At 44.2% G+C, this 27,111-nt stretch overlaps 1 protein-coding gene across 1 annotated transcript in view; it reads right to left on the bottom strand.

Annotated features, from left to right (window-relative positions):
* The window catches only part of MED16 (mediator complex subunit 16), an 820,510-nt gene that overhangs the window by 757,555 nt on the left and 35,844 nt on the right, over window positions 1-27,111 (bottom strand). Inside the window, exon 2 of the mRNA XM_069647616.1 lies at window positions 10,161-10,348. Within this exon, the coding sequence (XP_069503717.1) occupies window positions 10,161-10,296 (136 nt within the window). The 5' untranslated portion in view covers window positions 10,297-10,348. The remainder of the gene's footprint in view (window positions 1-10,160; window positions 10,349-27,111) is intronic.

The raw sequence follows: 27,111 nt of genomic DNA, 5'->3' as shown, positions 1-27,111 counted from the left end.
GGAACCCCTCAAAATGTTATTGTTAGTAACCTTTCATTTGAGTAATTGATTTGGCCGAAATTACGAAAGTGATTAAAAAAAGTCTGTGGGGCTCCCCTCTCACCCCCGTTCCCCAAGACTGCTAAGTTTCGTAAAGATTTATTAAAAAGGAAAATAGTTATTAAGCATGCAGCCTATTTCCCATAGACAAAAACTGTCAATTTTTGCCGAAGTGCACAGCCGAAACCACTGGACGGATTTCGACCAGGTCCGAAACAACTTGAGCATGAAGCATTGACTTGCGATCCATGCATGGCTTGGGGTTATTCAGTGCCATAGTTATTTAAACATTTGATGAAGAAGAGGGTGGCCCCTTCCCCAAATATGATAGTTATATCTCCCATGGTGCTTTGCAGGATCATGGTTTTCAGAAATGAAACAATCGCCATCTTATTTTTCTCTCGATGCGAGAGATATTTGCGGTTATAGCTGAGGTTATAGGAAAATGAAATGCAGTAAAAAGCTATTTGCAGGTCAAAAAACATACAAATGCCATCATGGTAGAGATGGGGAATGATTAGAAAGCACTGAGTCAAATTTAGGAGTTGGAGGGGGCCCAGGGACCGAGTTTGCAACACAAAGCTTTCTGTAGCCTCGGCTAAAGCCGTGAATAGCCGCCATCTGAAAGCAAACTGCGTCAAAGAAGCAGCGTGTGCTCTGGGGTGAAAGGGAGATGACAGGGGAGATGTGTAGGCTGTCTGGAGAGTGGGAGGAGCTGGAACTGATGAGGGGGGCACATAAAATCACATTAACGCTGAACACTGCTATCAGAGAACTCTGGCCTCAAGGAGTTAGAGACGCAGCACTTAACCATTATGCAACAATTATGTTATTGTTTCGATTTTCACAAGTTTTATACCTAGCCTTCTATCATTGAATATATTAAATGATAGGCTAAGTGTGAAATATATGGCCCAAGAAGCACCAAGCCATTGGGGCCAGGTGGTTAAACGCTGGGCCTCGAACTCTGGCAGAACAGGGATCAAGGCTGTATGTTTTTTTAAATGTAACTAATTTAATTAAAAGAAAAGAAATACAAGTGGGGGTGGCGAGATTTGTTGCAGTCCAGTCCTGTTCTCTTATATCTCATGAAGTCATTTAGACGTGGCTGCAATGTCAGCCAAGTCCAAACATCCCTTGCAGCAAAATAACAGCGCCGGAATGGCTTTTGCACCGGAAAGGGCGCATCGAAATGGGCGCTGCGGCGGAATGCATGTGCCAAATCGGCCTGCGCCAAAATGATGGCGCCGAAAAGGGGCTACCGTAGAGAACGCTGCTTAACCAAAGTGTGTGCTCCATGGCAAATAATTTAATCTCACTGCGCATTGCCTAAAAATATTGTGAGTGCTCAAAGTTTGAAATATCTCAAAACAAACGGCATCCGCATTTTACGGCATCCGCAACATGCTACTGTCAGTCCTTGAAAGTTTTGCACTCAAGACCATTTCTTTGCCTTTTGCTGAATTGCATTCTAGTATTTGTAGTCTAAAGGTCAAAATGGGGGAATAATGCCACAATTGTACACTTTTGCCTAACATAGTTCTATAAGGATTTATATATTTGAGTGACACTATGGTATGTGTACTTTTGAAGTTAGCTTTATAAAGCAGAGTATTGTTGAAAGACAGACATGGGGGTGAGGAGGGGAAATGATGAGAGGGCAAGTAAGTCATGAGTATTTGCCCACACTATGCCAAGAGTGTTTGCAATCCTGGACACTGGTGCAGTTATTTTCCTCTGATTGTGGTTGCTTTTCAGGGCACCAATAAAGGACACGTGAGTGGATAGCGCAACTTTTTTTTTCAGAGGGTGGTGCAACCAACCCCTTGGGTTTTTTTGAGGTTGGTAAACTTGACTAAGGATTTGGCTACTAGGATTTCACTCAGGTTGTCATGTTCCCAGCTTACCCACAAGACCACAAGCACTTGTTATTTTTCTGGTGTTCATTACTTTTTTTAAACGTCCAATGCTATTTTGTCTTACGCACTTTCTTCTACGGATAAGGTCAAATGTACTACATTTGTATATTTCACCTTAAAATATGTGGCCACTTGCTATGCGTATATTCATGGGTGCCAGCTTTTCATTTTCGCTATGGCTGCAGAAAGTACCAGGGCATATGTTATTCTTGTAGCCAGTCATTTTTTCCCCTTTTCCGTGCTGCTTAAATGTGGTTAGTTGGGGTTGTGCGATGTATCACAACAGTCACTAAGAGACCGGCATAAAACAAGGGGCTTGGAGCACGGGACAGGACATTTTGGCATGACCAGTTAGGTGCACACAGTTATGGGTGACCTTTTCGCTGCAAGTTCTGTTTGGGCGTGCCCAGATAGATGCAGCTAGTTGGGCCAGGGATCTCTCGGCGTAAGGATGTTTTGGCGTAAGAGGTCACAATTGGCGCAGCACCTAACCTGCAAGTACTTTGCATTTTGTAATATGGCTTAAATGTAAAAAATATGTATTTACTGCAACATTATAAAACAGGTGTGTGTGTGTTTGTGCGTCAGTCATCCCACATACCGAACCAGACAGGATCCCATAAGCATGAGGGCCTTTAGAATGGGCACGCCAAAAAGGGGTGTACCGCTTGGAGAACGTGGGCTCAATGGCAAATAATTTAATCTCACTGTGCATTGCCTAAAAACATTGTGAGTTCTCAAAGCCTGCAATCCGAAAGCCATGGCTACTGGTCTGGTAATGTTTTAAAATGGACAGTGGGCACGGCCAAAGGCCATGCCCACGGACCATGGTCAAAGACCATGCTAGTGGTCTGGAAGTCTGGAAGCATTCTTAAATCTAAGGAATGATAAAAACCCTTGAAAATCAAGAATAAAAAAACGTTAGTTGCATAGACGTTAAGGTGAGAACTTAATGCAACACAACCCTGGAAATTCAGCTAAAGTCTCCTTAACTTTGCGCCTCTTGCTGCGCAGACTATGACCACAATGATGACATTACAGATCACTGATAACATGGCTAAACACATTACAACAGTAACAGGCATTAAGCATGGCCTTCAGCCATGGTCAGTGCACATGGCCAAATATATTTTAACTCATGAATATGTACTAGTCATGGTCTTCAGTTATGGACAGTGGTCACAACTTTCCCCCATGTGCACTGACTATTTTAAAACACTAACAAACTACCAACCATAGATTTTGGCCTTTACCAGTGGATGCAACTTTCAACAGTAGCCACTGTATATTACATACAGTGAACAGGCACCAGCCATGGACTTTAGCACAATACTGGCCAGTGGCCACAATCTTTGACTGTGCCCACTATATATTCTATCATAAATGGGAGCCTTTGACTTTGATCAGGTTATACATCTTTTGCCCATGTCTACTGTAAATTTTAAAATAATAAAATGCAGTAAGCGATGGCCTTCAGCCGTGCCCACTGTGGATTACACAACACAACAAATCATGCAAACTGCCCTGCTAAATTCAAGAAGACAAAGGTCACAGCATTATTGTATGCTGATGACCTAGTCCTTGTTGGCCATACTTTCAAGGGCATGAAAGCTATATTAGAAGAGGTGGGCTGTTTTACTAACGAATATAGCATGACTATTAACTTAAAACTAAAAACATGCTGTTTACGTCAAGGAAAGTGAATAGCCCTAAAATAGTATTAAGTTGGGGAATGATTCAATATACCAACGCCTATAAATATCTGGTTGTTGATATGGATAGTAACGAGGGATATCGACCACTGATTGCAAGAAAGACACAACGTGCCAAGCAAATAACTATGCTAGTTCGCAGTTTTGTATTATACTATGCAGGCTATTCACTGAAGGGCATCATGATGCTGTGCACACAGTAGTTTGTTCCAGTGGTGGCTTATGGATTGGAAGCTCTAACCATCAAAAATCTTTCCTGGTTAGATTAAATTGAAGGCCACTTTTGGCGAACCATCTTAAGTCTTCTGCCCACTTGGCCCATCCAATACATCAGAGTTGAATTCGGGTTGACATCTCTCGTCTCGGGAGGATAGCTCAGGGGCAACGTGCTCGCCTAGGAAGCACGACAACACGGAGCAACACAGGTTTGATCACCGGGTCCGCGCTTAGAAACCTCTGGGAATTAAGTGCGTTATAAATAACCTATCATATCATAAAGTCACCATTCAGCAACAAAGAGGACTTTTTCCGTTGAAAGCACTGTGCCAGCCCCCCTTTAAGTCAGATGCTAAGTATTTTGGGGTAAAAAATTATTCGGTTAAATAAAACCAAAACTCATATTACATACGACGCTACATGTATCAACCTATACACTGAATTAAATTGGTCCGTTGATCGTTCTTTTTGTGGGCGGTACAAAGCAGTCAAAATAGCCTTCAAAAAGCGATTACAGAAAAGAGACTGGGAAAACAATTTCCACCATATGAGCAATTTGCATAATTACCATCAGCTTGAAGGTATTGTTCATACCTATTTTACCCCACAAAAGGTACTTAATACACTGCCCTAGCCCAGCATTATGTAGATTTCGACTATTGATAAGTATGAACCAATTGCCAGTGAGACCCACACATGGCACTCAATGGCAATTACCTGTAAATCAACGTTACTGTCGAATCTGCAAAAAAGTGGAGAATCTGGAGACAGACACATTTCAACTGAGTGTCCTATGATTGAGTCTCTACATATGTATGGGCGCTATGTCCATCAATATGCCACTATATCCACCATACATTTTTGACACTATTGTTTAAATTCACCGTCTGAGTCGATCCACATTGCTATGTATAAATATCAATTTTGAACTGTAACATGTGAATCACTGCACACGAAGCACTTAAGCAATCTGCACTTTATGTGACTACCTTTGTCAACCATCATCTCTTGATGTTAGTGATGTTTAGAACCCTGGGATAGCCTATGGCATGCGATAGAATTCAAACAAAATATACTGCCTATAGAGTTTAAGCCCATGTAAATATAATGGAAAGTCTGCCAAGAATTATAGTTAGTTAGGTAGGTAGTTAGTTTATTATTTATAATGCGCTCCAGACCCGAGGGTATTCAGGCGCAAGGCATAAGGATATTCAAAGCTTGGTTACAACATGTAAAATACATTTGTGTGCAGGTGCCGATTGGTTACATGTGGGCACAATAAGGTTACGATATATACAGGCAGGTACATTGAAGGCATGCAAAGTTTTACAAAGTAGTTGGTGCGGTTGGTGCATGCAGTGTAGAGAGAGGTGCCGGGCTAAGTTAGCAAGGTATATGCCTAGATGTCAGCATCTTTGAGCCAACTAGTGATGCTCTGGCGGAACTTGTGATAGGTTTGATCGATTCTTAGAGGGGATGGTAGTGAGTTCCATAGGAGGGCTGCCTTGACCTCGAAGCTGCTGCCTCCGATTTTGGCACGTTTGTATCTGGGGACCCAGAGGTAATTGATGATGGCGAGTCTGGTGATTCTTGTGGTAGGCTTCAAAGTGAATCTGTCGGATAGGTAATAGGGTGCTGCATTGTTCAAGCATTTGTGGGTGAGGGAGGCAGTTTTTAGTTTTATTTTATCATGAGTGGAGAGCCAGTTGTTGGCTCTTTTGGTGTTAGAGATATGTTCTCTCTTGGGGATTCCTAGGGCTGCTCTCAGCGCATTATTTTGTAGGAGTTGGATTTTTTTGATGGTTTGTTTATTGGCTCCTATGTAAAGAGCGTTGCAGTAGTCCAGCCTGGATAAAATGAGGGCTCTGGCTAGGGTGATGCAACTGTCATGTGACAGGAAGGCCTTGCCAGCTCGAATTAACTTGCATGTATATGCTGTGGCCGAGGCCAAGACATGGACCTGCTTGTAGAAGGAGAGAGTGGAGTCCAGATAGAAACCCAGGGTTTTAACCTCCTTGGTGACAGCAATATTATTATTGTCTATGTTGAATGCTGAGTATTCGGGGCTGAGTTTTTTGAGGGTCGAGGGAGTGCCCAGGATGATGATCTCTGTTTTGTCATCATTCAGGCATAGACCGTGGGTGGCCATCCATGCCTGGATGATGAGATATATCCTGTTCACCAAGGCCAAATCCTTGTCGTAATCACCGGTAAGCGGTAGGAGAATCTGTGTGCCATCTGCATAGTTAGTGTAGGTGACACCCAGAAGGTCCAGATTATCAAAAAGGGGCTTGGTAAAGATATTGTAGAGGGTGGGTGAGGGTGGGCGAGACGCAAGATCCCTGGAGCACTCCGCAAGTTATGGGGATGGGGGTGGCTGCTGCCATAGGAGAGAAGACTCTCATAGTCCTGTTGGTTATGAAAGATTGTATCCATGCATTGGCTTCTTTGGAGAAGTGAGCTGCCGAGTCCAGGTGGCTGCATAGGACCCTGTGGTCGACCAGGTCGAAGGCAGCTGATAAGTCCAGGAGTAGAAGGAGGGCCGATTTCCCTTCATCCCGGAGTTCATCTATCTGTGACTTGAGGTTTAAGAGGGCTGTTTCTGTCCCATGTTGGGGCCGGAAGCCTGATTGCCTAGTTCCTAGTAGAGAGTTGGTTTCCAAGTATTTTTGTATCTGGGAGTATGCCATTTTATCTAAGATCTTTAAGAGAAAAGGCACTGTAGTAATCGGACAGTAATTGGTGGGTATTAGTGGGTCAAGGGACTGCTTTTTCAGTAGTGGAAGCACCCATGATTCTTTGAGTTTGGATGGGATGGTGGAGAAGGATGAGTTGATACGTTTCGTGATAAAGGGGGCCAGATCTCTGGCTGCATCCTTTAGAAGTTGAGCATGGCATAGGTCGCCTTGATAGTTGGTGGGTTTGAGAGATAGTATGGTATTTTCTGTTTCTTTTATTGTGACTTTGGAAAACTTAAATCCGGGGTGATTAGTAGAGTTACTTGGTTGCTCTAGGTTGACGCTAATGGGTTTGTTGCCTTCGAGTGTGGCTTTTTTCTTGGCATTTTGTTTGAAGGGTAGTGACTTTGTTGGCTAGAGCTTGTTGTATGTTGGAGCACCAGAGTTGGTCTTTTATGCAGTTGTCTGGCACCGGGATGGGTGCTTCTAGCTCTTTGATGATGACAAAGAGTTATTTCATATTAGAGTTGGCTACGGCAATTCTAGCGTTGTAAGTTTCGCGTTTAGCTAAGATGATTTCTTATGTATAGGGCTGTGATGGAAAAAGTTCTTTGCAAACTAAAATCAACTATAACAATAAAATTACACAACAATATAAAATTACACAACACTAACCAGCCACTAGCTATGGCCTCCGACCGCACCCACTGTATATTATATACACTAACCAGCTGCTAGTCATGGTTTTGAACCCAATACTAGCCCAGTGGCCACAGCCTTTGGCTGTGCCGACTGTATATTCTGACATATTAATGGGCACTAGCTATGGCCTTTAGCCATGGCCACCGACTACAGCTTTCAATGTTGCCCACTACATATTTTAAAACAGTGACAGGCTACTAGGCATGGCTTTTAACCATGCACCTTGGTATTTTTTTTAACACTAACCGACCACTAGCTATGGCCTTTGGTGCTGGCCAGAGACCCCAGCCTTTGTCATGGCCAAGTCCACGGCCTAAATTGTTATTAAGGTAATCAAAGTTTTCATAAGATAACTTATAAATGATGTTATGTCTAACTCCATTATTGATGTAATCAGTTATCTACAATGCAATTGGTGTTGTCACCAGTAATAGCATCAGTGTTGTGATTTGTAATGTCATTAGTGTTCCCATACAACATGTAATTAGTGTTGTGATCTGTGATGTCATCGCTGTGGTCATAGTCTGCGCAATTGGGGACACTAAGTTAAGGTGGCTTTAGCTGAATTTCCAGGGTTTTGTTGCATTAACTTCTCACCTTAACGTCCCTGCAACTAAAGGTTTTTTCTTGGTATAGTAAGAAAGTCCATTTGAGTCAAGTCACACATTCCATCTAGTAGCCTTGTGGGTGTAGAATTTGGACATGTTTTCACAAAACCAAGAAAGTTATGGTAAATGCTCCAACCACAAGGCGGTCAGGACTTTACTGCACAGATGATCCCGAATAAGGGTCAAAACAGGTATGTAGCGGTCCTGGAAGCATTGCAAATGTCTGTCTTGAGTTAATTAGGCTATGTATAACGTATCACTGCCCTCTTAGACAAAGACAATTTCTGGGAGAAAAAGGTTTGCATTTGTGCTAATTTGCATACCCACAATGCCTTGCTGTTGTGGCTCAGATCTGCAGGTGAACTTCCAGCAATGGCCACTAGGTGGTGTTGTAAAGCTACTTGGGTCAAATAGACTTTCCTACTTTCAAATAGCTGAAAGGTTTTATTTTGACTGACACACACACACACACCCACCTACACCCCCTCCCTTCATGAAGTAAATAATTAAAGTCCCACCTCATTGCATCTGAAACACCTCTATCATGGCATTTGAAAATAGGTTACTGCCCTAAACCATCTAGTGATCAAGAATCTAGGCATATTAATTGATAGACTCGTGCAGGAACCCCCAACACAATAGTAAAAAAGTGCTTCTACCATTTACACTCTAACAGATTATGCCCTAACTCTCCTACACACACAAAGCACTGCACATCATCGCCCTGGCTCTGAATCGACCATGCAAATCCAGTTTGCCTATGTATGCCGGGCTACCTAAAAAAAATCTTAAACAGATCCAAAGCATGGCGGCTAGACTAATACTCAGACTCAAAAAGAGGGAACAAATAACACCTCTTCTCCGACCACTCCATTGGTTACTAATCAAAAAAGGATCCAGTTCTAGGTCCACCCCAATGCCCACAGAGCACTTGAAGATCAAGGAGCAGAATTCCTCCAAAACAAGATCTCACTCTACCAACCAACTGGAAACCTAAGAGTGAGAAATTACGTACACATATATCAGATACCGGATGATTTTGCAAAGAAAGACACTGAGGCTCTGCTTTTTCCGCTATAGAGGTCAAATGCAGAAACACACTACAAAGGGAACGCTGAACCCTACAGGACCACCGGACATTCTTATAAAAAAATGATTCTACAATTGTTAGAAAAGCTAGAAAGATTCACCTGCACCCATCAAGCAGGGGAAACTGCACTTGTCAGTAGTTTGACTTTCAGGCACAGACACAACCTAAGGCAGCGGTCCTCAACTTGTGGCTCTTCAGATTTGTTGCATTACAGCTCTCATGATCCCTCATCATACATGTGCTGGCTAAGTATGATTGCAATTGTAGTCCACAAAATCTGGAAAGCCAAAGATTGCAGACTCCTGGCCCAAGGGAGCGCCATACTAGGTCCCGACCGTCCGCTTAGAACACAATGCACAGCACTACGGAAAATAACTAGAAAGCATCACATCAAGGCACTGCCAAAATCCTAAGCTAATGCCTTCCCTGTCTCCTGGAATATCTAAACCACAAGGCAGGACATCAGTACATCTTCATGCAACAACCACTAAAGCCAAACACCTCTCGACATAATGTACCCGACAGCAAGACCAATAATATGAAAGCACCATGTATGGAAACCCCAAAGAACACTCTCCACCTTTGACTAATGCTCATTCTTACTCCACCTTACTCAACACACACAAATGCAAAGCAGCTCCTCGCTTACTTCAAACATCACAAACGTACACTTCTAAACAAACATACTAATCCCATGCCCATCACAGAATCAAACTATAAGCACAAGTATGCCTCTCTAGACACAAAGCCCTTAATGCCGCCAACATTTCACGCCTGGAAAGCTAACGTGCACTGATCTCAAGGTCCTTCCGATCTGCAACATCAACACAAAGCATTGCAATCTTGCCTTTCTCGCTCCTGGTAACCCAAAGCCACCCACTCTCATCCTGATCTGCCAGAGCTCCCGGAGACCATACAAATTGCAGACAAGCAGGGTACAAATCCTAATAACATGGCATAAAATACAGAGACAGCCACATAGGTAAACAGACATGGGAAAGATTCAAAGTGGGGAAGAGGTGAATGTACCTGGGTTGTGGGGGTATACCTATGCAAAACTATAAAGAAAAACTTCACTACGAAAACAATGGCAACACACCTTTACCAATCACTTATGCATGGAAAAACAAATAAGAGGGAAAATAAAAAAGAAAATCACGTTATGGTGTAAGCAGGGTTCAAGACCAGCACATTACCTTTCTCATCCTCATTCTTCAGATCTGTGGTGAACGCGATGAGGTTGCGACAAGACCAGGCACATGCCAGAGGAATAGAGGGGCAATGATTACTCTTGGGCCGCCGGTCCCACTCGCAGACATAGGCCAGGTCCATGGGGATCCCTATATCATCCTAGGCTGCCACAGAGATCACAGGGAGCTGGAATCTGAAAAGAAAAGAGAGTTTTACGTCATACCCATTTTGTCAAGCTTGTCGAATAAAAGTTTAGCAAATGCATTGTATAGTGTCTGCGACACACAAGACCCTTTAGGTACACCGCAGGTCACAGAAACAGGGGGGGGTGGGGGACAGCTAAGGTATCTGAAAAGACCAGCAGCAATAATCATATGAGCAGCAATAATCCTAGAAAGAACTTGCAGAGAAAGTAACGTACCTCACCTGATGCAGGAATGGAACATCGTTGAGTCATGTTTTTTTGGACGGGTCTACTGCAGGTCGGAAACAGCTGACTCACATCTCCAGTACTGTGTACCTTTCTCCATTGACCACCAGGAACCTGGTCAATGGGCCTGGTCTTGGTGTTGGTCTGCATGGGGAAAGGGGCATCTTGTGTTGGTTTAGACAGTGGGATGGGACATACTGGTGTGCAGAGAGGGATGGGACATCTTGGTGTGGTCTGGGAGGGAGGATGAAGCATCATGCTATGGGTCTAAAGGGAGGCATGTGGTGGTTATCTTGCTGAGGGTCTGAAGGGTGGCAAGTGGACATCTTGCTATGTGGAGGGAGGGATGGGGCAAACCAAAAATAGTTGGTAATCAACTAAATTATCCCCCCCTCTACTGCACTCATGGATGGCCCTCAAACAAAACGATTCCCTTCTCTGCTCTTTTGATACTAGGTCTAATCCCCATGCAGGGCCTGCCACCAGCCAGCGTGCATGCCGGCTGGCTCAATGATGAGTAAGGCTCAGGCTTCCAATGTGTAGGACAAACTGCACTTAATGTTGCACTCTCTCATTAGTAGCATAGGAAGCCCTGGCATACCCAACCTCCTATCCAACAGTAATACTGGTCAATAAAAGCGTCTTGCTTTGACTGCGTACTTGTTTCACATCTTCGGTCCGTCATGTTGTTTTTAGGGGATGTTCCAGAAGCGAGCGGGCAACACGGGAAGCCATAATGGCAGCCCCAAGAACATGGGTACATGCTGATACCGGACCGACTCCCCACACCATGTGGTTGCTTCCCCCGATTACTGTGATGCAAACACAGTGTGAGCACTGCCTGGGGAAGCAGAATGTTCTTGCCAGATGATGGAGGTGGAGGATGGTAGCAGGAATCCAAATGAAGCGGCTGCAAACAGGCAACAATGAGCATGTGGAAAGGAGCCAGTAGCAACAGGAAGCATGGAACAATCCAGGACAAGGAAGGAGTAAGAGCACAGTTCGAGCAGGGTGGCAGGAGAGGAGGGAATAGGAGGAGACCAGACGGGAATAGACGAAAAATGGAGATTGGTCAAGGCAAAAGAGAAAGGATAAAAATTAAGGCTTGAATTCACAAAGCAGAAGTCCGGACACTCCAGGCACGGAACTGCCTGAGCACATTAAGACGCGCTCAGCCGAGAGAGAGAGGGTGTTATATACCCATCCCTCTCTGAAAACGAGGCTGGCAGCATGGCATGCATGGTTAAATGATCATGGCAGCGCCCAGGAGAAACTGCGGTCTGTGGGCAGCCAACCTCGTTGGCCCTGCTGGGTGCAGACAATGGTGAGGATAAAGATGCCATGGCAGGCACCACAGCTAATGTCTAGTGAAGGTGTGTGACTGTGTGAAAGAGCTGGAATGAAAGTGGATGTATGCATTCTAGTATGACTGCGGGTGCATGTGGATCTGAATGGAGATGTGTGGGAGTAACCACCACTGCTGGTAACTTCATCGTCAGTCAAATAGTCTATCCAACAGTAAATCAGAGCTACAACGTATTTGTGAATCAGCTCCTACGACTTTAGGAAGTTAACTTATTGAATGCTACTTAAACATAATTTACATAATTTACACAAGCATGTCATCAAAATAACATCTCTTTCAGATGGTGGGGAGGCCTGGCTTGGAAGCCATGTAACGAGACGTGATTCCGAAGCGTCTCCAGAAAAGAAAATGCAACATTACGTGACCCATTACGTCATACAACTATACAGGCGTGCGTGTGAATTATTCGTGCAAAGCCACCAGTGTGGCACTCTGGTGCAGCACAAAGGACCAAACAAAGAGCCACGGGCACGCCGTACTCGCGGAGGTACACAGGGACTGCAGAGCGTTCCGGGCGATCCTTGAGCTAACACGCCTAAAGGACTGAAAACAGCACAACTCTAAGCATGCCCAAACTGCCAGGAAACAACTCGCATGCACAGCATGCATGGTGAACAGGACACCTATGAGAATCTAGAGCCCTAACTCTAAAAAGGTGACAAGAGTCTGGCCCACTTATTTGGGTGAGCACACTGTGGTAGGCTTCTCAGACACAGAGCAAGGAGTACGGTGGGCTCACTTGACATCAAAGCTCCCGTGGGGCGGGCGCAGGAGGGAGGGGCAGCACAACCCTGGATACCAAGATATCTAGATGACAAGCACTACTACGCCAAATCGCCCAGCGACAGGGAAGCGACGCTGAGAGCCACAAGTGACTGATCACTGGATGGCCAGACAGGATTGGACTCATAGCGCCTATGGTGAATGACATTTGAAAAGCACTGGGGCCCACGACACCAAACCACCAAATAACGCCAGGAGGCAGACTATCAGATCTTGACTGGAGGCACAATACCCCAGGACAAGACACACAAGTGCACGCTACTGCAAGCGGGCAACCACACATCATGCCTCCGCACAACAGGTTGTGCAACGACCCGCTATAGCACCACGTTAAACCCACAGGAACTGGGATGCACAGATGAGCTGGATATCCTGACCAGAGCCAGGACAACAAGGCAAATAGAAAGAGCGGCGGCCAAAGACGTGGGATGACAACCCATTCACGTACCGGCCAGCTCATCCTGAATGGACTAAAACGGGAGATTCCCAGCCCCCTGGAGAAGAGATCCAGAAGCATCACAACACCAGGAATGAGGCACCTAGCCGAGGCACAGCACCAGAACGTCCGAACCCCAGTGCTGGACACGATTGCCCCTGCTGTCTAAGACAACGACACAACAAGGGGCCGGCGAACCTCTGCTGTGCACTTGGAGGACGGTGTGGTCCTGGTGTATAGAGCTTGGGTGAATACTGGCACCGACATGACATCCAAACTTCCCAAGTCCAGGGGGAAGCAGTCCACGTTGGAGGACTTCACCAAAACCCCACAACAGATAGAGGGGGCAGACCTAAAGACAAAAACCCACAGGAGGGCACAACCCCAACGCGCGATGACAGGTAGATCCTGGAAGGAATTGCAGACCTGAAGGCCACGTGGGAGAACAAGCAGGAGGCAGCCACAGCTGAACTTAAAGCAGCGCTGGAGCTCAAAGTGGGGGCAGTACAGGTGGAAGTTAATCTACTCAGACAGGACGTACGAAAGATAGCAGAACGCGCTGATGAGCTGGAAAACGAAGTGACCACAAACACGACAGCCCGAACATCTCATGCCTCGGAGATCCACATCCTGAAGCAACAGGTCAGCAATCTAGAAAACAGAGCGGAGGAAGCTGAAGGGCGTGCCCGGAGGAACAATGTACGCATAGTAGGTATTTCGGAAGGGGAAGAAGGTCCTAACCCGACGGACTACGTTGAAAACATGTTGCTGCAGGCAATAGGAGGCGGGGCCCTTACGCAAGGATTTGCGCTGGAGAGAGTGCATAGAGCGCTCACGAGGAGACCTCCCCCAGAAGCCCCCCCACGGCCAATCATTGCTAAAATATTGAACTACCGAGATAGAGAGAAAATATTGGAATATTTCCGGAAAGGGGGCACCAAACAGAGGGCATCTGCTAACATCTCAGCATATCCTGACTATACACTCCAAGTGCAGAGGCGACGACTGAATTACGGGTCAGTGAAGAGAAGATTGTGAGATGCGGGCCTGCGATATATGTTGAAGTACCCAGCAAAGCTGAAAGTGTTCCACAACAATAAAGCTCTGTTCTTTGAGACTCCGGAAGATGCAACAGAATGGTTGGATGCCCAAAATTGTCTGGAGGGTGTGGACAGCCGGAAAGAGGACGGTACGGACAATTGAAGCCTGACCCTGATTACGAGGTGCTGTATATTCTGTGACTTTGAGACTTGGATATAAGATAGAGTAGGATTGTGTTGAAATTAAGGGGCGATGGATTGAGAATATAACACAGAAGGTGCACAATATAATGTGGCAGATAACAGGAGACGCGAAGGATGCACTCTTAAACCCCAATAGATAGGATAGTTAGGTTGCCTATAGGGTAACAACCCCCTGCTGGGTCCTAGTATCGGCATTGCTGAAGAGGTACTAAATGCGGGTAGGCCTGAGATCCAGGTATGGGGTGGGAAAGTGTGGGGAAGGTGTAGAGGGGGTTTTGGGGTGTTTGTAGAAGAGTGGAAGGAAAGTTGGGAGTTGGGAAGTAGGTTGGGGTTGGAAAAGGAGGTGGGAGGGGGGGAGGTAAAGTTTGAGAAAGAGCCTACAGACATGAGCGACGGCCTACGAATAGAATCTGCTCACCCACACAAGGAGGGGCGGGAAGGCATTGGATAATGGGGGACCTTAAGGTATTAACTTGGAATGTTAGGTCGCTCAATAGTTATCTGAAAAGGAATAAGGTTATGATGTACCTGCGTAGACAAAAAATAGACATAGCCCTGATACAAGAGACACACCTTACGAAAGAGAAACTAGAAGTTATCCAGCGGAAATGGAAGGGGACGGTGGTTGGCGCGACATATTCGGCTTATGCCGGGGGGTAATCATCTGGGTGGCGCTGCATGTTCCGTTCCAGCTATTACAATCCACAGTGGAAGCAGACGGGAGGATGGTTGCAGTAAGAGTGATGGTGGAAAATAAAGAAATTAATATTATAAATACTTACGCCCCAAATCAGGACACAGTGGCATACTTTAGGACCCTGTATACCAAACAGAGCACATACTTGGGGGAGGCAGTGATTTTGGGGGGGGGGATTTTAAATGTACGCTAAACCCGAGAATAGACAGATCGGATAACAAAATAGACAAACGTGCCCCGGCTGCTAGGGTACTGCAGACAATGTTAAAAGACTTCGGGTTTGAGGATGCTTGGAGGATACGCCACCTGCAGGACAGACAGTACTCACATTTCTCGGCACCACAAAACTTGCATACTAGGCTAGATTACATGTTTGTCACGCAAGAGCTGATGGCAGAAATAGTACAGATAGAATACAAGACAAGGGTCTTGTCAGACCACTCGCCACTGGCCCTCACATGGCAATATAGACCCCCAAGAGCAAGGATACCGACGTGGAGCCTCAGAGCTGAAGCGTTAAAAGATGTGATGTTTAGGGAGGATTTGAGAGAAGAAATAGTTAGTTACTTTGAGACTAACACTCGCAGTGTTGAGTCGGCGGGTACGCTCTGGGAAGCCTTTAAAGTGGTAATGAGGGGGATAGCCGTAGCTAAGACTAAAGGACTACAAGGACTGATACTAACAGCACTGCAGGAAGCAGAAAGGATGCTGGAGAAAATGATGAGAAGCGAAAGCAATACTATAGAGGACGCTGAAACCATAAGCAGGTTGCAACAAGAATGTGCGGGACACTGGGAGAGACTGTGCAACTTAAATTATAAGAGATATGTAGAAAGACAACATGCGGAAAGAGATAAACCGGGAAGGGTACTAGCATGGTTATATAAAAGTGAGGCCCCAAGACCAACAATCAGGGCAATAGAGAAGGAAGATGGGCAGGTAATGGACACCCATGAGGGTGTGAATAGAGAACTCCTAAAGTACTACCAACAGCTGTATGGGGATGAAGGGGGAAGCGACCACATGGACATAAAGCAAACACTGGAAGATATAGGTACGCCACAAATTAGTGCGGAGGAGCGAGAGGACCTAGACGCCCCGATAACCTTGGATGAACTAGAGGAGGTGGTGGTGAGCTACTCACTTGTAAAACCGCGGGGGCCGACGGTCTCCCTAGTGAATTCTATAAATTGTACAGAAAAGAGGTGCTCCCCCCCCCGCTTTTGCCTATGTTGAATGAGGCATACGAAATAGGAAGATTGCCGGAGTCCTTGAGAGAGGCGATTATCATACCACTCCCAAAACCCAATAAGCCGGGCAAAGATTGCAGATCATTTAGACCGTTGTCAATGCTTAATCAAGATAGTAAAATGATTACGGCGGTACTGGCAAACAGGATGAAACGGATTATAGACAAACAGTACTGGCAAACAGGATGAAACGGATTATAGACAAACTAATACACCCTGACCAGACCGGGTACGTCCCACACAGGAATATAACTAACAATCTCAGGCGACTACACCGAGTTATAGAACACACAAAAGAGGAAATTCAGAAATTGCAATTGTATCGCTAGATGCAATAAAAGCAGTTGACTCAGTGAAATGGCCATGGCTGATAGCAGCCCTGTCCAGTTATGGGATAGGACCTGGGTACCTCAAATGGGTCAAATTGCTGTACAGCGCACCGTTGGCCAGGGTCGAAACAGGAGCAATCATATCGGAAAGGTGGCAACTAAGCAGGGGTACAAGACAAGGATGCCCGAGGTCCCCTATGCTGTATATCTTGGCATTGGCGCCCCTGGTGATATATCTAAGACAACAGTATGACACAATAGGGATAAACATAAATGGAGAATCGCACTTGATTTCTTTATACGCTGACGATATACTGTTGTATATACAATACCCATAAGAAAAACTCCAATATGTTCTGGAAGTAATGGAATGATTTGCAGAGCTGTCAAGCATAGCGGTGAACCCCAGAAAATCATTCATATTCCCTATGGGTAAATATGTCGATAGTCCATGAGAGAAATTGCCAGTTCTACAAATACCGTGGGAGGTTAATACATTTAGATATCTTGGGATAGACATCTACCATTCGGTTGAGGTAGAGCACCAGCATAATACCGAGAAGGCGGTCAAGGGCATAGAAAAAAATAGTATGAGGTTTTGGGTAAAGTTCTGCATTATTTTGGGAATATACCATACCTGATACCAAGAGGATTCTTTGACAAGGTGCACAGCATGTGTAGGGGGTTCCTCTGGCATGGGATGAGGAGCAGGGTAGCCCTTTGGAAATTGCAAAATGCGTATGATAAGGGGGGGCATAACTTGCCAAACTTCGAAATTTATTATCTAGCGAGTCAGCTACAATATGTGGCAAAATGCAGAAGACCCAACCTCAGAATCTAGGCTGCTTAGACAAGATTGTGCCCCATACTTCTTGAAGCAAATCATATGGCTGCCCAAAACAGAAAAGAAAGAGCGCCCAAAGATGATGACACCTGGGTGGAAAATTTGGCGCAAGGCCTGTCAGGTAATGCAAAATCCGGCCCTGTGTTCGCTGCAGGTGCCACTGGTGGTACTGGCAGGGAAAGAGGTGCAGTTAATTAAGATAATTAGGAAACACTGGGAACCGGTTGGGATGGCAACAATGGGAGATATCTGGCAAGAGGGGACGATAAAGGAATTTGGGAAGCTGGTGGAGGAAACAGGGTTGCATACAGGACAATATATCACGTATCACAGGGTGGTCCAGTTGATTAAAGGAAAAGTACTAGTATTAGAAGAACCGGACACCACCATTGAAATAATATACGATATAGCAGAGGGAGGGCATGAGATATCTAGGTTATATGAGCTGGTAATGTCCTAAGTGGGAAAGGAAGTGGTACAACTACGACAGGACTGGGAGGAGGAGGTGGGTGCCCCGATGAGTGATGGAATGTGGGAGTGGGCCCAAGGGTACCACAAGAAAGTGTTATGGAATGCGAGGTTACAGCAAATACAGTTGTACATAACCCACAGGGCGTATATGACACCCAAAAGGATAGCCAAATTCAGTAATGCAGAAAGGCAAACATGCCCCAAATGTAGCGAAGAGAACGCTGGGATAACGCATATGTTCTGGGCGTGCCCGGAAATCGAGAAATTTTGGGGAGAAATAGCTGCATATTGGAGGAAAAGGGGATTAAAATAACAGTTAGGGTAGCATGGGCGTGCCTACTTGGGGCTTTCCCCATATCACGTAAACTGAAACATGTAAGCAAACTAAAGGATTTGGCGTATATACTGGCGAAGCGTAGGATTGCCATGGGATAGAAGGCGTGTCACAGCCCTAGGATTTAAGTATGGTGGAAAGATATCCAGAAATGGGCAGAAGCCGAAACGGTGGTATGGCAGGATGCTAGAAACATGGGGGGGGATGAAGAAGCAGAAACCCTGACTAGCTGGAGACACCTAATAGCTACATTATTTGGGTCAACGCAAGACTGGTCAAGTGACCAAGATCCGGCAGAGGACACGAGTAAGGAAACCCCCTTGCAAACCGTAGAAGTAGATTGTAAAGTGATGTAGGCTTGGGGAGGGGGGAAGGGAACGGGAAAAGCAGTCAATACTGATTGTGTTGTAGAAAATCCAACATATTACAACATGTATTGCAAGTTTAGTTGTTGTTTGATTGATATAAAACCAATAAAAAATTTTTTTTTTTAAACATCTCTTTCAGATGTACAGTTGGACATTAAAGCCAAAGTTTATTGGGTGAAAAAACGAATTTTTATCATGGCACACCCATTATATTAATTAGTGATCTATGCATTTGCTGGTTGCAAATGTCTCCATGGCCATTTAGTAGATGTGACGGGGAGGCCCACCACAAATTACCGCTGTCAGACAGTCCAATGGCATTTATTGGTGATATGTACAACGAATATGTGGTTGAGGATTTATAAAAATTGTCTTTTTACGGTCTACCAGGCTCTTAGGGGATGTTTGGCGCTAGGGCCATCCCTTTCTTGCTATTGCTTCGTCAGCCTTCTCCTCACCTCCATAACACAGGCATCCTTAAATGGATGTTTGTTACTGGCCAAAGGTGGCCGTCATCTGTCTGATGTTCTGACTAATGCTGATGGCAGTCTCCCCAATTTGATGGTTGACTGACTCTTAGGGGCCTTTTAGTCTTCCCCTGGATTGCTCTGCCTAGTGTTCTGGGGAGATAGGGATGGTGCCTTCTTCCGCTCAGTGCCAATTGCTCTCCTTGCACACACAGTCTCACCTAACCCCCTCTACAATGGGTGTCATAATGTCCTCTTCTCACCATGTTCCAATCCCTTGCTCTTCCTTTCCATCTCCAACTTTTGTGATCTTACTTCTCTTCTTACTCTTGTTCTTCTATCAATCTTACCTCAAACTACCTCTCTATGTCTACTGCCACAGATATCTTCACTACCCTCCTTCCTCTCACACTACTTCCTTGCCTCTTGCTATTCTGTTATAATCTCTGGATCTGCTCCTACCACCACTCCTATTTTTCCCACTGCCTGTCACTCCAAAAATTCTCCCTCTACTACTATTCCTAACCGTTATTTACACTATCACTCTACTACCAGTCTTCCCTCTAGTCTTATTCTTCACGGCCGTTACAACTACTACTATCTCCACTCTCAACCACTACTAACTCCTTCTACCAATACTATTCCACATACTCCTTACTCTCTTTGGCGGGCTAGAAGGAGGACGTGGAGACAATGTTAACATTTCCAAAGTATGTTTTATTAAATGATAAGAATAACTCCCATCTATCCCTATTGCTAGGCGGGTGGTACCTGCCTATATAAATAACTAAGGTGCTCGTCCGTCAAAAAGTCTGCTGTCCAAAAAATTCCATCTCAGCCTACCACTATTCCAAAGGAAATTACGCCAGAAGAATGACTCCCTTCTCCCAACTATCTCTTAAATAGTTTCTTCATGACAGCAAAGGCTTTAAATAGGATATTTTTAGATAGGCACTCGTCAACTTCTGTACCCGATCGTGTTACTCCTTCAGTAGGCTCTTTGGTATACTCTCTGTTCCCTGGTCAATGTTCAAATGATCTCTTCTTATTCTCGCTTATCCTTCGATGGAGGCGGCTATGCCTTTTGGACTCTTAAATTGGAGTTTTTTGGTAATTACCGTTGTTCCTCTCCTGAGGTAGCTTACTTGCCTGTTTTTTCTTAGAGGATCTAGTGGCCGTCACTTTGTATTCATATGTTTTCCTTTCAGATTTATTTCACTCTGCACTTGTCTTATGGGAAATGTTCCCATCTTCCCAATGTATTTGTACATAATGCTTATTAATCTCTTACAGATTTACTCAGGATTCTCTTTTTCACAGTGTTAAAGTTCCATTTCATCTCCTTTCTATTCTATATTGTGTCAATTTCACTGGCATCCGTGTTTCGTGATGTATAATGATTCCCTGGTGGCCCCCCGGTTCTCCCATCCGCCCGTTATGTCTGGGTTTGTAGGGGAACATCCCTGGAACCTGCGCTTGATCTTCTCTGGTTCGCTCCCTCTTGCACTCTGCAGGCATCTCACGCTCGGCCTTCGTTTAGCTGCAGGCCACCGGATACTTTGTGGTTTCTCCAACGTGGTGGTGTTGGTGTTGTTGGACGGGCTAACTGCCCACCATGAAACTGGTGGTTACGCCACTACCAGGAGTTGGCTGCCCATCTCCCCAGTTGTCCAATGCATGTAAACAGCAGGCCTCCAACTTTTCAGTCTCGCTTTCGGAATACTTCTGAAAGCCACAGACTCTGCAGCTCTCCTTGGTTCCATCTCCCTCAGCTGTGACGCTGTCAGATACTGCCCCTGCTAATGCTCTCCCTCTGCTTCGCCCACGGTTCGAAATTGAGGGGAGACAGGAGCTATTTAGCTCCTGGTAGTAGCCTAGAAGAGCCTGGTTAGCTTCACATCAACAGTTCCCAGGAGATATGTTTGGCTCCCGAGGCAAATGCTGTCAAATAAACACACCTATGTGAATTTAACTCTGCATGTTTGGGACGATCTATAAATAAAGAGGACATCTATACAACATTTAAAGCATAGTGGTGGTCATATAAAATGTAAAATTACATGTTTACATTTTATGTTGAAGTTAGATTTGCAGAACTCTTATGTAGTAGCTCCTTGTTCGCCAATGGTAGCTCCTGGGTTAATGCTGGATACCCAGGAGCCGCTTTTAGCTCCTGCTTATCTAATCCGAATTTCGGTCCCTGTTCGCCTCTGGTTGGCATGTTCATACCATCCAGCTTATTCATCTCAGTTAAATGAAGGTTTCCCCTTAAAGAGACAGATCCTTTCTTGCTTGTAGACCCAAATTATAGGTTTGTCTATATCCAAGTCTCTGGATTCTATAATGTGCTTTATATCTGACAGTTCCATATACGCCATTAAGGGTAATGACATAGAGAGATCGCAGGAATAGGAGTTCTTGTCCACAAATGGGGGAGTCTCTACTGGTGAGGTCCCACTTGCCCCGATCCCTAGGGATGGTATTGTGGAGCGGGCTAACAATCCTAGCCTCAAGGTGGGGGTGGCTCCCACTTGGCGAGAAAAGAACAATTCACTAGATTCAGCACATCTCACACACAAATACTCCACAGACCCCCCTCTCTCCAACGGCCCCCATACTCGTTTGAGCTTTCACTTTCTCTGGTCTCTCTGAAGTTCTCCTCCACATCCTTTCCCACCCAACTTACCCACACTAAACCACTCACACACCACCATAAATACCCCACTCTCTCCTATGACTGGTAACTTACTGTGGCAAATTACCTACCTTGCTCCAGCAAGTGTATAAGGGGAAAGGCTTGGCGAGGGCTGATTCGGGCTTGAAAGCCCTGTCCCCTTTCTCCAAGCAGTCTTGCAGCATTTCAAACATCTCTGGTGGTATAGTGGGTTAGCATGGCCTCTATGGAGGCCTTTATTTATAATTAATATAGATTGCCTGAGGGGCTACTGGAAGTTTCCATGAGGCAGTTTTAAATGCCTTTATCTATTATCCCTGTTAGTGTTGTGGGATGTATTAGGCCTTTGATCCATATAACTGAATCCCTGGCGAGTTAGTGGTTTGCTTTACCCGCACGGGCTCCAGCTGTCAGCTTGAGTAGTGCTCTCCTTTTCCCAGCTGTGTCATATGTGGTTGCGCTTGCTGCAGCGAAGCACAACCCTCCGCTGGAGACGTCCCATTCCGTGACGTCAGCTTCCTCCCTCTGGTTCCTGGTTCCGGCTCCTCTTTGTGGCAAGGACGCCACCATCTGTTCAGGTAAGCAGGGGGTTTACAGTGATTTGCTCAAAAACATTTCCTCGAAAACATTTTTTTTGACAGGTTGCTTTTGCCGCGTATATATGCTGGGGGAGACCCCCCTCGCAGCCTCACTTAATCACCCTACATTATTTCAATAAACCAACCCCCTAACCCACATATATGGGCAGCAGAATCCGTAGTAAAAAACGTGACAAATTCACCTTTGACTAAAGGTTTTGTGGCAAAAACTCCCATTCCTGGGCAGGGATGGAGCCTGCCCACACCCAGACACCATGAAGGTGTGGTAGGGATTGAGCTCCCTCTCATTCTCCTCCACCTCCTTCCATGACAAGGCCTGAACTTAGGCCTGGTCACATAGACCACAAAGGATTGGTGAAGAAAAAGAACAATACAGGCCACAGAGAAATTAAACACGATTACCGATGAGGCAAATGTTTTGAAGTATAGCAGTTATTGTGTTTAGTAGACAATGCACAATTCTTACTGTCAGTCAAGTCTGTGCTCTGCAAAAATATCACTGTTTCAATTTATACTAGCAATCAATTGAGGCTCCTTTCGCTTTCAACGTTGAAATAACGGATAAAAGGACGTCTGTTTACAATAGTTCAACTACTATTAGGTGACAATTCACTGTTCTTCTTCAAATGTAGCCTTTTTTCCCCTCAGTAGTGCACTTCCTAACTGGACTAGACGCCTTTGCAGGTAATGCTTAGAAAATAGCCCACCACTTGGGTGGACCCTGCACTCAGAATACTGTGCTTTTGCATATCACTGAACATTTGCTCTCGACCTTGAGGGAAGAGGACTACTGTATTGGCACGGTAATGTGGGTCCTTCACTCAAAGAATCCCTGCTTCTGCATTATCACTAAACCCTTGTTCCCCCTATTGAGGGAAAGGTGACTACTGTAATGGCCAAGGGATTAACAGAATACACAAAACTGGTATCCTGATTTACTTGTGTGTTTATTTCGATAACAGCAGAAACAAGGAAGGAGTAAGTTCTTTGTACGGAGTAAAATAAAAGGTGGACTAAACAAAACATGGTAAGGGTTTGGGAGTAAAATAAAAATTAAGTTTCTTGTTGTTTCTCTATTTTCTTACTGGTCGCAGTCTAGTCCGGATCAGGTCTAGGTCATCCTGTGTGGGTTAAACAGTCACGGTTCCTGTGATATCTAAAGTGTTTCCAGTTACTTCTTTTATTTTTTCGCCACTGAGATCTTTCTTTGTCAGGATGTCACTGTGATTCTTCTTGGCCGAAGAGGTGATGATATATGGATTACTTTTCATGGAATTAAAGTGACCAACACTGACAAGGAGTATATTCAGTCTAATGAATGGTTAAATGATAACATAATGAACGTCTGCCAATTTCTGATTTCTCATGAGTTCCCTTCATTTGAAGGTTTGTTGGATACACTGATTTTGGCCAAGAGTACACAAATGCTGTCCAGATTCCCCTTATGGGGGCACATTGGATATGTCATGGAGCATAGAAAAGAAAGTTACTATTTATGACTATTTATGATTCATTGTCAACATCTTCACTCCAGAAGACACTGAAAAAACTATATTGGCTATTAATTACAGGTGAGAAAGACATCCATGAATCCTGACTATTTATGATTCATTGTCAACATCTTCACTCCAGAAGACACTGAAAAAACTATATTGGCTATTAATTACAGGTGAGAAAGACATCCATGAATCCATTATCTTGTGTAATCAAAAACAAGATGGTGTTAATGCAGGGCTCTAATTTGAGGGAAGCTGGGAACCATTTAGCGTATGCTTGAAGCTCAGAACACGCTGGTTAGCATGGCACCAACAGCTTCCAGGAATATAACTTTGGCTCCCCAAACAAACTGATACCAAACAAACATATCTACATTATATTATTTATAAATGAACATTAGGACACATCTAAATAAAATTTAAAGCATAGTTGGTCGCAAATAATGGACAACATGCTAAGCTTGCACCTTAGGTGGAAGTGAGATTTGCAGAACAGTTTGTACAAGCTCCTTGTTCCCCAGTGGGAGCTCCCGACTGGTTAATGCTGGAAACCCAAAAGCTGTTTTTAGCATCTATTTGATTTAATTGCAAATTTATAACGTGCTTAATACCAGCGAGTGGTTTCTAAGTGCGGGATCAGGATTCAAACTTGTATTGAGCCGCATTGTCTTGCTTCCAAGACAAAGTGTTACTTTGTAATGATTGTAGATTCTTTGCCATTGCCAATGCAGTCACAATTGTGAGGATTTATTTTAATTTCAAACAAGAACAAATGCGAAACTACCAAATTTGCTGCCTTCAAGCAGAGGCTATAACAATGTTCCCACATCCAGAATGTATGCATCCACAATATGAAAAGAGCAACAAAAAAAAAATCACATTATTCTGCCATTGCCATGCATACACACCCAAAAGTGGAAATAAATGTATCATTTTGGCTGTGTTGGTACATCAAATAATGATAAATGTGTTAGTAATGAACGGGACATTTGCAAAGAATGCTTGTAGATTTTCAAAGTTCTAATTTCCAGAAATGCTAATTCTTTTGAGTGTTTATGATTTTGAGAAAAGGCATAGACCAGGATGGATTCCAAGACTTCTCGTTATAAATCCTGACAAACCATATCCGAAGAGAGAATTATCTGGGCAGGACGGCTATGCAAAGGAGTTTGAGGAAGCCAACAGGTATTATTGGTGAAATAACCGTTTTGTATTTGTTTCCTTTGTTATTTTGTGACCTCTTAACTGTACCTATAAAATAAAGTTAGATTTAACTTTACCCAAATTTGAACATTCTGAATTATTTATACTGATGAACTGGGGTTCCTTCTCAGCCCTTTAAGATGGGTTAGCAATACCTTAGAGATGGACGGTGGATGCAGAGTTTACTCAAACATCAATAATACAAACAACTCAGAGAATTGGCTAAAGATACTGTTGTATTATGAATTATCTAAAACGGGGAGTACAATGGATATCAACAGACATCCCTCATCATGATCTCTCTCGAGACTTCTCAAAACATTTAATAAAAAATGACATTCTTATAGTAAAAAATCATCATAGGTGGTGTTCAACTTGCGTATTACTAACGTCATCCTAAGTGGCAAACTACTAAAACCTAATGGTGAGTGTGATCGGTTCTAAAAGGATCATCCATATTCGTTTAGGGCAGTGGAAGAAAATGATGTGTTTTCAGATGGAGCAACTAAGCCCTTTCCTTAAAATATGTCACTATGAACGTCACAAAATATACAACGTCTAATTGGCTACAGAACTATAGGACCCTTGATCATGCGGTCCTCTATCATTGGTTACTTTCCAACCTCAGTCAGTACCCTCCCAACCTACGTTGGCGGTACGCAGGCTGAAAGTCCAGGTGCAGATGAACTTGTCTTAACCATAGCTTCCCACCCACTAGCATATCCATCCATCAGCACGGTGTGCAGTGAAAAAGTCGAAAACATTAGGTCGAATGTCAAAAATGTGGAGAAAGAAAATGTCGAAAAAATAAATTTTGAATGTTTTCTTTTCTTTTTATTTACATTTTTTTGGGTTCCGCAGGTAAAAAAAAGGGGTAAAAAAACTATTACAAAAAAAGGGCAGTTGGGGGGAACCCCCCCCTTTCCAACAAAACTCAAACAAAATCAGACATTTGAAAAAAAAAATTCTCGACTTTTTTTTCGACATTATGACTTTCGACATAATGTAATTCGGAAATATCACTATAAACCCATCATCACCTCAGTGGTCCACTGTCAATTAGGTCTTTGAACTCGGCCTTGAACAGGTTCTTTGCTCCGGGGAATTCAAGGGAATGAAGGCACGTTCTGCCTTGTGCGTAGGTGTGACCATCATGCTCTCCCAACTTCTCCTCCCCACGTGACTAAAGACCACGAAATTGGGCTTTCAGTGTATTAAAACACTATTCTTTAATAGCCTTCTGACGTCTTCTTGTTTTTGTCCATGCAGTTTGAACAGGCGCTTCGTTCTTTCACACGATTTGTATACAATGTCAGCTCACCCCGTCTGATATGGCCTTGGCTTCTTGGCTCATCCAACCTCACCTTTCTGAGTTTCACCCTTGATAATTCACTTGTTTTCTAGCTGCGCCACACATCTTCTACTGACTCTAATATTATATATATATATATATATATATATATATATATATATATATATATATATATATATATATATATATATATATATATATATATATTTACATACACACACACATGTTCATGTTGGCGCATGCCGCAATCTATTCACTACTTAGCTAGCCTTTAAGAATACTTCATCTGCTTGCGTTTCTTTGCATGCTTATACGTGTGAAATAGCTTGTTCTCTTCATTATGTCCGGAGCATAAGTTTCTCCATCTTGATCCCAAGATGTCATTTATCTCGATACTTTCTTGATGCCTTATAGAATTGTCTGCATTCTCTAGTCTCTGCATCTCTTCCCTTATACGTCAACTTTGCTCTACATGACGTTGATGGTGATGACGTCACCATTCTGCTTCATCATTCAACCGTCCTGTTTCTTCCGGAATTTCATTCAGACAACCATCATATTGTCTTGTATGCAGGTGTGGTTTCCTCAATGGGTATCTTGCCTCCCAGATTCTCCTTGGCATCGGTATTTTCACTGGTACCGCATGTGTCTCA

The sequence above is a fragment of the Ambystoma mexicanum genome, chromosome 1p (genome assembly GCF_040938575.1).
Source record: "Ambystoma mexicanum isolate Mex_15411 chromosome 1p, UKY_AmexF1_1, whole genome shotgun sequence".
Lineage (NCBI taxonomy): Eukaryota > Metazoa > Chordata > Amphibia > Caudata > Ambystomatidae > Ambystoma > Ambystoma mexicanum.
The sequence above is the reverse complement of the archived record's forward strand: the minus strand, read 5'-3'. Positions and strand labels throughout refer to the sequence as shown.